This window comes from Rhododendron vialii, chromosome 9a, assembly GCF_030253575.1.
Source record: "Rhododendron vialii isolate Sample 1 chromosome 9a, ASM3025357v1".
Lineage (NCBI taxonomy): Eukaryota > Viridiplantae > Streptophyta > Magnoliopsida > Ericales > Ericaceae > Rhododendron > Rhododendron vialii.
Window position 1 is genome coordinate 5,105,065 of NC_080565.1, and position 14,072 is coordinate 5,119,136.

General features: G+C 38.5%; 1 protein-coding gene across 1 annotated transcript; it reads left to right on the forward strand.

Annotated features, from left to right (window-relative positions):
- Positions 1-489: 489 nt before the first annotated feature.
- Positions 490-3,798, forward strand: LOC131299535 (uncharacterized). Its single transcript, XM_058325124.1, has 2 exons — positions 490-652; positions 1,802-3,798. The coding sequence occupies exon 2, from the start codon at positions 1,804-1,806 to the stop codon at positions 3,796-3,798; it is 1,995 nt and encodes a 664-aa protein (XP_058181107.1). The 5' UTR covers positions 490-652; positions 1,802-1,803.
- The last annotated feature ends 10,274 nt before the right edge of the window (positions 3,799-14,072 follow it).

A 14,072-nucleotide genomic window follows, 5' to 3' on the forward strand; every position in this document is an offset into this window, starting at 1 on the left:
GATTTAAGCATTTTTGGTCATATGGTGTGGCTTATGAATTAAAATTAAGATACTAGAGTCTACTTGGGAAGTTACAACTAATGCAATGTGCGGAAAGTCTTCCTCCACCCTATGATGGCGCCATATACCGTTAAAAGGGCAAACATTATAAGTGCTAAGTGGGGGAAATTTCACGAACCTCCCCTGAAGTTTCTAACACCGGCAGATACCTCCCCTGAGGTTTCTAAAATATAACTGCCCTCCCTTCCCGCCTAAATCCCTCTGACGGGGTTAAATCCTACGTTAGTTTAAATGAAAAAGACCAAAGTGGCCTTTGGTATATAAAAGAACAGTTTGGGTATTTCCAGTCCCATTCCACATCTGCCTTCTCGTCCACACCCAAAAGAGAAACAGACAGAGAGAAAGAAAGAGAGGGAAAGGGAGAGAGAGAGAGAGAGAGAGAGAGAGAGATATATATATATATATATATATATATATATATATATATACAACGACGACGACGATGGAGAATGGTGGTGAGATTACGTAATTGTGATCACGATCGCGATCTTGACCCCAAGACTTGAAGACCTAGCTTTGTTTTTGCAGAAGATCGCGTGGTAAAAACTTCTCCAACTGTTCAACCCTTGTGGATCGTTGATTCTTGACGGAGGTAACCATGGCAACTATAAAAAAAATTTCTTGTGTGTTTTCAGTTTTTCTGCAAAAAAAAAAAAAAAAAATGGTTTCTTTGTTCAATCCGAAAATTTAGGGTTTGTAAATTGGGGGATTTTGTGTTTCCCTTTGAAATCCAAAAATGGTTACTGAAAATAGTGCATGCGACATAATGTTGGAGGGATTTTGTGTTCTTTACAAACCACACAAAACCCCATTTCCTTCACTCTTTTTCAGAACTTTATAGAAAATATGGCTTCTGATACCTGTTATTTGTGGCTTGTGTGTATTTAACTTCACGGACAGAAATAGTTTTGGTCGTAGTTTCGGTAATTGACTGGATGTTCTCGGTCTATATTCTTATGATTTAGACTCTCTTTTTTTTTTTTTGGTTGGCTTATGATACCTGTCATTAATTTGTGGCATTTATACTCACTTTTTTTTTCTTTCTTTTTTTTTTTATTGGCTTATGATACCTGTCATTTGTGGCTTATCTTGCAGGGTTGGGTCCAATCCGGCCTTTCCTTTGGAGGGATTCCTTGCACTTGGGAAAAAAATTGTCAAACATGCTGTAATTTATTTTTGTCATTGCCATGAGCCCGTAACTATTTTGGCCTTTTTTTTTCTGTCTCTTGGTCCGCATTGGTCTCAATTTAATTGGTCGTACTAGCATTGACATGAGTCACTGATCTTTCTTCCCCTGCAATACAAAATCTCCTAATTTACAAAGCTTCTGTTTTTTGTTTGGATTTCTAGGGACATCTGAATAGTTAGTGTTAATGTCATTTTGGGCTTTCATGCTTCGCATGTGGAATGGTTTGATACGTTAAATTGTTCGTATGGTGTTCCACTAACAACTTTTTTCGTTTTGTCCTTCTTTGAATTTTTTTCTCATTTGGTAGTTTTGCGTTTGTTAATCGAGACGAATCAAAAAGTCAAAAAAATTTGGCACAAAACAAACAAACACAAAAATAATTAAAATAAGAACAAAACCAGACATTTTCTAAAAGTCTTAGTGGCATTTTGGGGGTTTTCTATTTCCCCTTTGATATGGTTGTAATCCATATATTTTTTGGATTATTTTGCTTGATATTGCTTTCGATATGGCTGTAATTCATGCTCTTTTTCTGTGGTGTTTTTGGTTCAGCCATGCCTCCTGCTTATTTTGATTTGATCATCAACCATAAGGGAAAAGTTGCTAGACTACCTAACATTGATCCTGATAAGTATTGCTATTTTGACTTGGTGGTTGATGTAAGTGAGAAATTACAGTCTCATTATCCCTCTGGGTTAGGGTTAGCAATTTCTATCTTTTGTGAACTTCCTGGTACTGGGTATAGGATTGACCTTGACAATGACAAATCCCTCGTGGATATGTTCAATCTTGATGGTGTTCCTAGCACATTGAACTTATTTGTAGAAGTGGAGTCCCCCAATTTATGTCAGGTAGAGCACCCTAGTGTGGTGGATGTAGAAGATGTGGAGGTGGTAGATGCAACCCAGGATGGCCATGTATATGGTTATAATGATGAGGATGATGATTGGAATCTGGATAAGGAAGGGGAGGTAGGGGCAGATGATGGGGGCAGGCTTATGTATGAGATTAGTGGGGTAGATGATGAGGGACTTAGTGACTACCAATCGGGTGATGATGAGGGCAACATGTCCAGTGGGAGTGATGAGGTTACAAAGCATGGGGCTGGGTTTGATATAAGTTATTATGGGAAGGAACCTTATGTGGACTGTGAGGGAGAAGTTGTACTAGAGGAAAAACTGATGTTTACTAATGTGGATGCCTTTAGGGACAAGCTTAGAGACTACACAGTGGAGAAAGGGTTTAAGATAGTGAGGGTCAAAAATGAGAAGGCTAGGGTAACTGCACATTGTGATGTTAAGGGGTGCCCTTGGAGGATTCATGCTTCCCCACTTCCGAATGGGATATCCTACCAGATTAAGACATACACACCTGAGCACACATGTACTATGGTTAACCACAATGAGGATGCAAACTCTACTTGGATAGCAAAGAAACCGCTCAAGGATTTCAAGGAGAACCCACAACTTGATTTGGATGGCATGCAAGAGAAATTGAATGGTTGGTTTGGCATTGAGTCATCTAGGATACAACTTTATAGGGCAAGAAGGAAGTGTATGGATGAGCTTGAGGGTAGTCATGGTGGCCAGTATAAGCTTCTTCCAACCTATGATGTAGAGGTTAGGAAGACCAACCCTGGAAGTTTGATCAAAATGGACTATAATAAGCCTTTTCCCACCCAAAATCCCATGTTTGGGAGACTATTTGTTTCATTTGCTGGTATGATAAAGGGATTCTTGAATGGATGTAGGCCTTTCATAGGGGTGGATGGGTGTCACCTTAAGGGTCCTTATGGGGGTGTCCTAATTTCTGCTGTGGCATTAGATGGTAACAATGGGCTATTTCCTCTTGCTGTTGCAGTGGTAGAAAGTGAGAATAATCAAAGTTGGGGTTTTTTCCTTGAACTTATTCGGGCCATAATTAGGGCTAGTGGACAGAATAGGCCTTGGACCATTATGAGTGACCAACAAAAGGGGCTGGATAGGGTTGTTGCACATTTATTACCCGAGGCCTCACACAGAAATTGTGCAAGACACTTGTTTAATAATTTCAAGGCAAAATACCCTGGCCTTGCTCTAAGGAAGCAATTTTGGATAGCTGCCAGGGCCTACAACCAGAGGAAATTTGATGATGCAATGGCTACAATTAAGGAGTTAAACACAGAGGCACATGGTCATCTGGTCAAACTTCCAGTCAGCTCATGGGCAAGGCATGCATTTGATGATAGGGTGAGGTCTGATCATATCACAAACAATGGGGCTAAATCATTCAATAATTGGCTTGGCAATCTTAGAGGAAAGCCAATTCTCACCATGTTAGAAGGTATAAGGTGTAAAGTCATGTCTAGAATCCAGACTAGACATCAAAAGGGGGTGGCATGGACACATGGGATAATAGCAAACATAAAAAAACTGTTGATCAAAGTAGGGAGGGAAGCAAGGCACTGTAAGGTAGAATATTGTGGTGGAACAGAGTATGATGTGATGGACAATGGGGTCAGACACTTGGTTGACTTAGGGAGGATTGAGTGTGTGTGTGTGTGTGTGTAGACAATGGGAGATCTCTGGGATTCCATGCAAGCATGCAATGGCTGCAATAATGAAGGATAGGAAGAATGTTGAAGACTTTGTTCACTCATACTACTCTAAGGAGATGTACTTGAGAGCACATGGGAGTATGATACATCTAATCCTTGATCATTCAATGTGGACAATAGTTCCAAATGACCCATTAGACCCACCACCCCTTAGGAGATCGTCAGGTAGGCCAAGGAAAGCCAGGAAAAGAGCAGCTGATGAACCTGCAGCTAGTACAAGTCAATCAAAGAGGTCTCAAACTGTTAAGTGCATGCAATGCAAAGAGTTTGGGCATAACAAAAGGACTTGTCAAGGAGGACAAGTTAGGGGCAGAGGTGGACCAACAAATAGAGGTAGGGGAAACAATGGGAGAGGTTCTGCAAGTAGCAATGAAGTGGGGGGAACACCAACTTTGAACAGTGGTATTGGTAGTGGTACAGCAATGGGCATAAATAGAGGCAGAGGATCAAGAGGGAGGGGAAGAAGCAATTCAAGAGGAAGGGGTAGAAGCAGCACTAGAGGGAGGGGCATGAGCAGAAGAGGGGGAACAAACTCAAGGAACATACTTGATGTAAGTGTTCAAGTTATAATGCTTTCCTATCCTTTTTTTTTGTTTTTTAACTTATGTGCTTTTCCTATCCAGTATGAGCATGGTTGTAACTCTATTTTTTGTGAAATAGGAAAATGATCAGGGCACATCACAAGCACAACCCTCACAGTGTGTCACTCAAAGCCAGTCATCAGTCTGGTCCATTTTCTGAGTAAGTTACATGTATTTCTTTATTTTTTTAGCACCACATCTAATTTTTTACATCCCATCTTACAGTTAAACCTATGGTAACACTCATCTTTTGTAAAATGCAGTTGAATGATGAATTCTGGGATATTTTTTGGGATCTACATGCAGATTTTGAAGATCACCTTTTTGTATATGACAGTTGGGGCTGACTAATACTTGGTATATGGTTGTATAGGGCATAGTAGACTCTTTTTTTGTATAGCCCTCTTTTGAATAGCCCAAGTTATTAATCCGTTATGTTATGTAATTTGGAACCTAAGACAATGACACTTTTATGTAATCTTTTGACTACAAATAGGAGGTTTATAGCCCTGTTATGTAATCTTTTGACTGCTATTTGGATGAATGGAATTTGCATATGGTGGCAATTTAATGTTTAATTTTGATTGCAACTTGGATGAATGAAATATGCATTTCACTTTGATATTAGAGTTTGCCTTTGTTCAAGTTGCAAATCCCTTTGCTTGGCTTTGAACCTGTTGTTGCAAATGGAACAACACAGGTTTTAGGAGGGAAAAAAAAAACAGATGACAAATGTTTGAAATGTGATTGGATACTGGATTTATTATTTCAATATTTATGCCTCTGTTTTGCTTTCTCTTTCCTGGGTGTTCATTTGCAAAATGAAGGTGGTGATATCAATATTTATAGCAAAGGGTTAATATGGGTATGTTACAAGTTATTTTACAATGACCTCATCTTTTCCATCCAATTTCCAGCTGCAGATTAATGGAGGGTTTTTTTTTGGCATTGTCAACCAAAGGAGGGGAGGGCAGTGATATTTCAGAAACCTCAGGGGAGGTCAGTGAAATTTGCCCTTATAAGTGGGCGAGAGATTCCCCCGAAAAAGGTGCGCAGCCTACTCGTACTCATTAAAGGGCATCCATAGGTATTTTGTTGATCCGCTACAGAGCAGTCATAGTTCCGTAGGCGTATACAGTGGCGGACCCAGAAATTTGACATAGTAGGGGAATTAATTTTTTTTGTAACTGTAATATATGAGTTACAGTTAAGCACATTCACACCAAAATAATTTTAGCATTCTTGACAAAGTAACAATTTTAAAGTATATATGTATTTTAATAATCAGCTATTTGGGCAAACTTGCGCACCTCGATTATATGAGTTAAAACAAAATTATCACATGTTCATCATCTATTTTCTTATTATTAACTCTACGAGTATAAGTTTTGAAAATTAAAAGTATACAAATACAATGTGTGAGTTCATATTTTGCACTACACAAATGATTGGAGATATTGAGGGAGTGGGGAAATCTTAGTTAGAAAAGTTGGAGCATACGCACTATTTTTCCAAACCTTGGTTAAAGAAAGTTGAAGCGTACTGCTAAGATTTTGAAAAAAAAAGAAAAGAGAAAAACTAATGCAAAAGGGGGGGGTGGGATCCAAACACAGGAAAAAACCAAGTGGGAACGGGCAGAATTGAACTCACAAGTTCACATTCCCAAGACTTGTTCTTTACCACTGCACCAAACTATGATAACTGGCATATGTTTGGCATATATTATATATATATACACAAAATTGATTTTTTTTAAAAGGGCATTACCGCGTGGGGGCACGTGACCCCACGTGTCTCAAGGTGGGTCCGCCCCTAGGCGTATACATTCTTTGTTATCTAATTTGATCATCAGAAAGTCCACAATTGGCAACACCATTGGTCATTAGACTTGTTTTTGCGGGTAGTCCTTTGAATCATCGTCAATCACAGATTTGGTTTGGCGCCTTCTGTGGGAAATATTGTTTTCGTATTGCAGGATATAACTAACACGATAAAACTATAGTAGCAACGAGATCCATGGGTTTTGTCAACAACGGGAAGGGATGACCCGGCTGGCACAAGTGCAGAGTCTAACCAAAATCATTATCTAGTTGTGCGAGCAGATTGAAGCCTCGACCTAGCGGTTGCTTCCACCGCTGCCGCCAACAGCAAACCATCACGTTCCCTTGGCTCCTGGATCTATTTTGCAAGTCCCGTGACTGATTTACCTGCAGGCAATGAAGCATCGACACCTCTAGAGGTCGACGTATTATAGTGTCGAACACAGGGACACGGCGGAGACACGTACGGGACATGCTACGTGGCGTGTTCCATAATTTAATTTAAATTTTTGAGAGGGATATTGATGTGGACACGATGGGGTCAAAGTGAATTTTTTAAAAAAAATTGGGTTCAAAACTGTACTTTTTAAAAAAAATTGGAGATCAAACTATAAATTTTCAATTAGGTTTTATTAAACTTATGGATATCTTGTTTTGTTTGAATGGTATTGAAACTAGGGATTTTTTTGTTTTGTCTATATTTTATCATTTAAACTTGAAAAAAAAATTAAAAAACAAATATAAATAAATATGCACGTTGCATGTCCCCAGCCGTGTCCGTGTTTCTATTTTTTTAGAATTCTTGTATCCTCGTGTCTGTGTTCGTATCCGTATGTATCTGTATCCGTGCATCATAGCTTGTAGGGATGCCGATGTAGTCAGAGAAGGACAAAGTCAACATTTCCACCGAGAGAGTAGGAAGGAACAATCAATATAGCCTGGCTGGCCATGCCAGCACCGAGCTCTTAGCCAAGAATGGAACCAAGGGGAGTCTAGTGGCAGCGGCGGCCACAACAAGAACTTTAGAAATTGCAATTATTATATGTAAAAATAAAAAATTATCCCCAACATATATAGTCTCGCCGCTACTAGATTTTTTTTCTTTATTTTTTGTTATATACTAGTCCTAAATTTTCTTTTTTTTTTTTCAATAAAGGAGACCTAAAAAAGTATTCCAAAACTAAATTCAATAAGCCAAAGCAAAATAATATAAATTATGAGGTGTAATTAAGGGGGAAAAAAACTCCACACTTTAACTCTAAAATAACTTAACCTAAAAAATTAAAGTTAATCTTTTTTCATATTCCTTGTGCAAATGACAAATATCATTTATTATAGTTTTTGTTATGTTATTTTAATTTTTTTGTAGAGTCGATGACTACTAATATTGTAATTCACCTTTTTATTTTTTTAGTATATATTTCGCCACTGCTAGAGTAAAATCCTGATCCCGACCCTGCTCTTTGCTGCCCAAGGGGCTGAGCTCTGGGATCTTTGGGAGAAACACAATAGGGTCACGATCGAAGAAAATTGAAAACAGGGGATATATACAAGTTGTTGAGAACCTGTTCCAGAAAAATTGATCTCCCTTTAGTAAAGCTATAATGACCAGACCATTGCCCTCAAGTCAAAATGCAACAACTAAAGGTGGTTTGGGGTTTAAGCCCTTGAAAGATTGGAACAAAGCGACAATGCTTAGGCATTTGTGGACTAATACTAAGAAAGTCGATTTCCTCTGGGTTATGTGGGTCCATCTGTACATTATCAAGCATCATAAACTTGCGGCGCATGGAGACTCGTGGTGATTCTTCTTGGACCATTTGGAAACTATTCAAACTTCGTTCTTTGGCCCAACCTCTTATTAGATATATTGAGGAGAATGACATATGAATGTTTTTGTTTGGCTTGATAATTGGCATCCTCTTGGGCCCTTATTTAAGCGATTTTGGTGATTTTGTAGTCTTTTAACTGGGGAAGATTTCTATTCTGCAGGGTGGAGTCTTGTCATTCACAATGGTGTGGTTGGGTACGGCCTAGACCAAGGAATCAAATTACTCATTGAAGCCACGTACCCCTCCTACTTTTCTTCCCAATCCGCAAGTAGAGGATGAGGTTTGTTGGATTCCATCCCCTAATGGCTGCTACACTACTTGTGCTGCAATTTGTCAAGTTGGTTAGCAAAAACCTTGGTGTTCTATTGTGTGGTTTAATAGGAATGTGCCTAAATGGGCTTTCATTGCTTGGCTTGCTTGCTTGCTTAAGGAAGCTAGCTACCAAGGATAGGCTCGGGAGCTGGGGTATGGATGTGTCTGCCTCTTGTGTTTTATGTCAGTGAAGTGAGTCATAACCATTTATTCTTTGATTGCACCTTCTCTCGTCTTGTGTGGTTTGATAAGCAAAATTTCTTTATTAATATCCAAATTCAAAAATTACAAAGATTAAAAGGACAAAGACAAATGAAAATAAAAATTACTTAATTTTCAAAGCTACCCGAGACCCAAGTGTCAGAGGTGGAGGTAGTTAGTGGGGAGAGGTGGCACTTGCCACCCCGTTTCGAAAAACCAAAAAAAAAAAACTACACATAATAAAGGTTAAATTAAAATACTTGAAGAATTCTACTTGAAACTATCTCCGGCTTACTGCCGGCGTACCTGTTTCTGAGGCACGGAGTTCCGGGGTTAGAATCCCCTAGCAATCAGTTCTCTTGTTTTCCAAACTCAAACATACACAGAGTCACTCACTCTCTCTCTCTCTCTCTCTCTCTCTCTCTCTCTCTCTCTCTCTCTCTCTCTCTCTCTCTCTCTCTCTCTCTCTCTCTCTCACTTTTTGCATTCTTAGACGGTTTGTAATTCTTTCCCATTAATTCTCTCACTCTCTCTCACTTTTTGCATTCTTTTCCCAATAATTGGAACTGAAAGTAACTCATTTGGAAATAAAAAAATTTTAAGACCCATTTGAACACATAAACCTTTTAAAAAACAATGTGGTTCAATTAAGTATTTACAAGTCTGGAAAAAAAATTAATAATACTTTGTACAAATACTGAAAAAAAATGCAATTTAGAGAATGGTAGGTTTCGGATCAAGAAAAATTAATATCGTAATGTCATTTGAATTAATATGACAAGAGAGTTGAAGCAAGCCTTAAAAAGAAAAAAAAAAAAAAAAGAAAAAACCCATGACAAAACCTAATTATATGACTTCACACTTAATTTTTTTCTTCATATTTTTCCGCGTAACAAGTAACTACATTTCCATTGAACAGTGCCACCCTTGCGTCTGAATTCTGGCTCCGCCACTGCCAAGTATTGGTCAAGGACCAACAAAATCCTAAAGAACTTCAAACCCGGACTCCTGAACACCGTGAAACTAGCTGCTGCCTAAACCCAGAACCACAATCGATTAGGATTTGAAAATGCCGCCACTATCGTGTAGACCACCGTGAACCCGCCGTATGTCGCTGATCCAAAAACGCTCTAAGCCAGCCGCAAATGCCTTGCATCCCAACCTCCACCCATTGCCGCTGCACCCCACTCCACCGTGAAACCTGTCGTGCTGCCAAACCGTGAACCACCGCTGAATGAGGAACCACACCGCCAGAACCACCACTGCTCCGAAGCCCCACCACCGCAATGAACCTTGCTTGCTGCCAAAAACCCACCCAAAACCTCCATGGTTCCAATGCCACCACCACCATCAGCCCAAGCCGCCACCAATATACCGCTACCAGACGGGTTTGATATCCATGTGTGGTTTGATATCCTTTGCAGAAATATGATTCAGGGCATTCCTGGGGATTTGGATCTTGAAATTCACTGGGCATGCAACCATTTCAAAGGGAAGAGCTTTAGAGCATCTTTGTGTAAGCTTTCCTCGTCTATTATAGCTAATTAATGTATGTTATGGTGTTCCCGGTCATTTTGGGGACACCGTAATTTTTGGCATAACAGAACCATTACAAGCATAATAGAACCATAACAAGGCATAACCAAGGTATAACCAAAAACCAATCAAAGCATAACCAAAAATCAACCAAGGCATAACCAACCAAGTTATGCCTTGTTATGGTTTTGATTATACTTGTAATGGTTTTGGTTATGCTTATAATGAATTTGGTTATGCTCATAATGGTTTTGTTATGCTAAAAATTATGGTGTCCCCAAAATGACCAGAGACCCCGAAGTCATTCCCATTAATGTTTTAGGGATAGAGTTTGTTCTTTGGGGAGATTCCCCTATTCTTTTGAAAGTGTTGTGGTTTGTCAAAACTGTAACATCTCTTCTTCTATTCTTGGTAGTGCTAGGTGTTGAAAAATGTATGCATTATAATTTGTGAAAATTTATATGCATCTCTATTAATTATTTTGATGATTAATTCAATGATATTTTTATTCGGCAAATACAAAATTATCGAAAAGTCGATTCCCGAATTAAATATTTTCGTGACCTTGAAATATAGCATAAAGTCTCTTGGATTCATGATTTATATTTACAAAGACTTTATTGAGCTCAATACATGCTTTAACGGTTTATTTAGATGAAATTGTGAGCCACAGGTTAACGAACCGGCTGACAAGCCGGCTGTCTGAACAGAAAGCTGTGACAACCGGACGACCACCCGGATGACCACTCTATCAAACGGCTAGTTTCCAACGGCTAGTTTCAAACGGCTAGTTTCCAACGGCTAGTTTCAAACGGCTAGTTTCCAACGGCTAGTTTCCAACGGCTAGTTCCAACGGCTAGTTTCCAACGGCTAGGAAGCATATGGATGGCTATATAAGGCATCAAGAACTCATTAATGAGTACATACACAAGCTACAACATTCCATATTATTGCAAGAGCAAATTCTCAAAAGATCAAAGCCAAAAATTCTCATTGTTCTTCCACTTTCATATTATTCTTGAGAGAAAATTTGTACAAGTCGTGAGCGATAATTTTCATACCTTCTTCACATACTTGTATTTCCTAAGTGAGTGTTTGAGTCAAACACTTGAAAGCTTAGAAGACCAAATTCGGGTTGGAATTTGGGTGTTATTGTTTTTGAGAAGTTTTCGGAGAAAATTCTTGCGGTTGTGCTAGCTCCTCGGGAAAGCTAGAGGCATTCGGTTCTTGTAAGCACCCGCAAGACTTACAAGTTGTAATCTTTTAAAGATTAGTCTAACCTTCAAGTAATTGCTTGAGGAGAAGTGGAGTAGGGCCGGACCGTGGACAAATCCGGACCGAACCACTATAAACGGGTTCTATCTCTCTATCTCTCTATTTTGATTGCATACTTATTGTTTGCATATATTGTTAGAGATAAATTTTTATTGGTAATTATTACTAGCAATCCTATTCACCCCCCCTCTAGGTTGCATAATTTGGGTAACAATTGGTATCAAAGCCTCGGCTCTTGTTTGTAGATTTAACCATCTAAGAGTTAAGATCCATGGCAACCACTAGTAATGTTTCTTGTATCGAAGGTCAATCGTCCAATAGACCTCCCTTGTTCACCGGAGAAAATTACTCTCATTGGAAAAATAGAATGATGATCTTTATTCAATCCACGGATTATGATCTATGGAAAATTATCAAAAATGGTCCCATTATTCCTACTAAGAAAGTTGGAGAAGAGACTATGCCTAAACCAGATTATGAGTGGAGTCATTTGGAAAAGGCTTCAATAGAAAAGAACTATAGAGCTATGAACCTTCTTTTTTGTGCTATTACTCCCAATGAATATGATTGTGTTTCCGCATGTGAATCGGCTAAAGAAATATGGGATAAGTTAGAAATGTCACATGAAGGAGATAGTCAAGTTAAGGAGTCCAAAATTGATATTCTTGTGCATAGCTATGAGCTCTTCAAAATGAAACCGGATGAATCTATATCTCAAATGTTTGCTAGATTTGCTAGTATTACTAACGGTTTAAAAGCTCTTGGAAAGATTTACAGTCAATCCGAAATGACAAGGAAGGTGCTCCGTTCCATGCCAACCAATTGGGACACTACCACCTCCATCATCCTACAATCCAAAGATTTCTCAACATACACGATGGACAAGCTCATGGGATCTCTCATGACGGAGGAAATGCATCACAACCTCAAGGGTGAAAAAGAGAAGAAAGTTAAGGATCTTGCCTTCAAAAGTACAACAAGCAAATCAAAAAGCAAGGAGGATTCAAGCAACGAAAGTGAGGATGATGAAATGGCGCTCATCACAAAAACGTTCAAGAAACTCCTCAAAAATAGAGCATCTCACAAAGGCAGAGGATTTTCAAGAAAAGATAGAGGCAAAGAAGAAAATAGTAAAAAGGATCCAATCATTTGCTACGAGTGCAAGAAGCCCGGCCACATCAAAAGTGAATGTCCATATGCAAAAAAATATTCAAAGAATGACAAAAAGAGAGCTATGATGGCCGCATGGGACAATAGTGACGATAGTAGCTCCGATGAGGACGATGAGCAACAAGAGGTCGCTAACTTGTGTTTCATGGCCATCGAAGAAAACGAGGTAGATCTCGACTCATCCTATTCCTTTGATGAATTGTTTATTGCCTATAAAGAGTTGAAAGTAGAATTTGAAAAAGTTGTTTCTAAAAACAAATTTCTTAAAAAGGTTGCTAAAGATCTCTCACTAGAAATGGATGATTTAATTGAAGAGAAAGATATTTTGGAGGAAGAAAATGAAAGTTTAAGAACCTCTTTGGCAAAAGAAAAAGAGTATTTGAAGGATACTTCCAAAAACGAACCTTTAGAAAAACAAATTGATGATTTAACTAATTCTCTTTCAAAACTCACTAATGGAAAAGAAAGTTTAGACATTCTTCTTGGAAAACAAATGGTTTCTTTTCACAAGGCCGGAATTGGTTATAATCCCACTCAACACAAAAATCTTTTTGGAAAAGATGTTCCTCCTTCTAACCATTCTAAATTGACATGTCATTATTGTGGTAAATTTGGTCATATTTCTCCTACATGTCCTATGAAAGGATACTCATCTTCTAATGCAAAAAAGGTTTGGGTTCCTAAGAACCGTATCAATGCTAACCTTCAAGGACCCAAGATGATTTGGGTACCAAAAGTCAAGAATTGATGTGCTATTGTAGGTATGCTTCAAAAGTTCTCTCAAGGAAGGAAGTTGGTACCTTGATAGTGGATGTTCAAGACACATGACCGGTGACAAGAGGGCTTTCAATTCTCTTTCGCCTAAAGATGGTGGACATGTCACATTTGGAGACAACAACAAAGGCAAATTCATAGGAATCGGTGATATAGGTAATTCTCCTATTATTGAAGATGTTTTACTTGTTAGTGGTTTAAAACACAATCTTCTTAGCATAAGTCAATTATGTGATAGAGGAAATCGTGTTATCTTTGAAAAATCCAAATGTATCATTGAAAATGTCAAAAGCAACAAGACACTCTTCGTTGGACAAAGACTTGAAAATGTATATGTTTTTAATCTCAATGATTTAAGTAATTGTGATATAAAATGCTTTTCCGCTTTGAGTGAAAATAGTTGGCTTTGGCATAGGCGCCTAGGACATGCAAGTATGGATGCTATTTCAAAACTCTCTAGAAAAAATTTGGTAAAAGGTCTTCCTAAAATCAAATTTGAAAAAGATAGACTTTGTGGTCCTTGCCAACAAGGAAAACAAACCAAGGTTTCTTTTAAGTCCAAAAATGTTGTCTCAACTACTAGACCTTTGCAATTACTTCATATGGATTTGTTTGGACCAACTCGCTCTCCAAGTCTTTGTGGAAACTATTATTGTCTTGTTGTTGTTGATGATTTCTCTAGATATACATGGGTGATGTTCCTAGCTCATCAGAATGAGGCTTATC

Bases quoted from the DNA above. Each gene is read 5' to 3' on its own strand.
- LOC131299535 (XM_058325124.1), top strand. From the start codon at position 1,804: ATGCCTCCTGCTTATTTTGATTTGATCATCAACCATAAGGGAAAAGTT.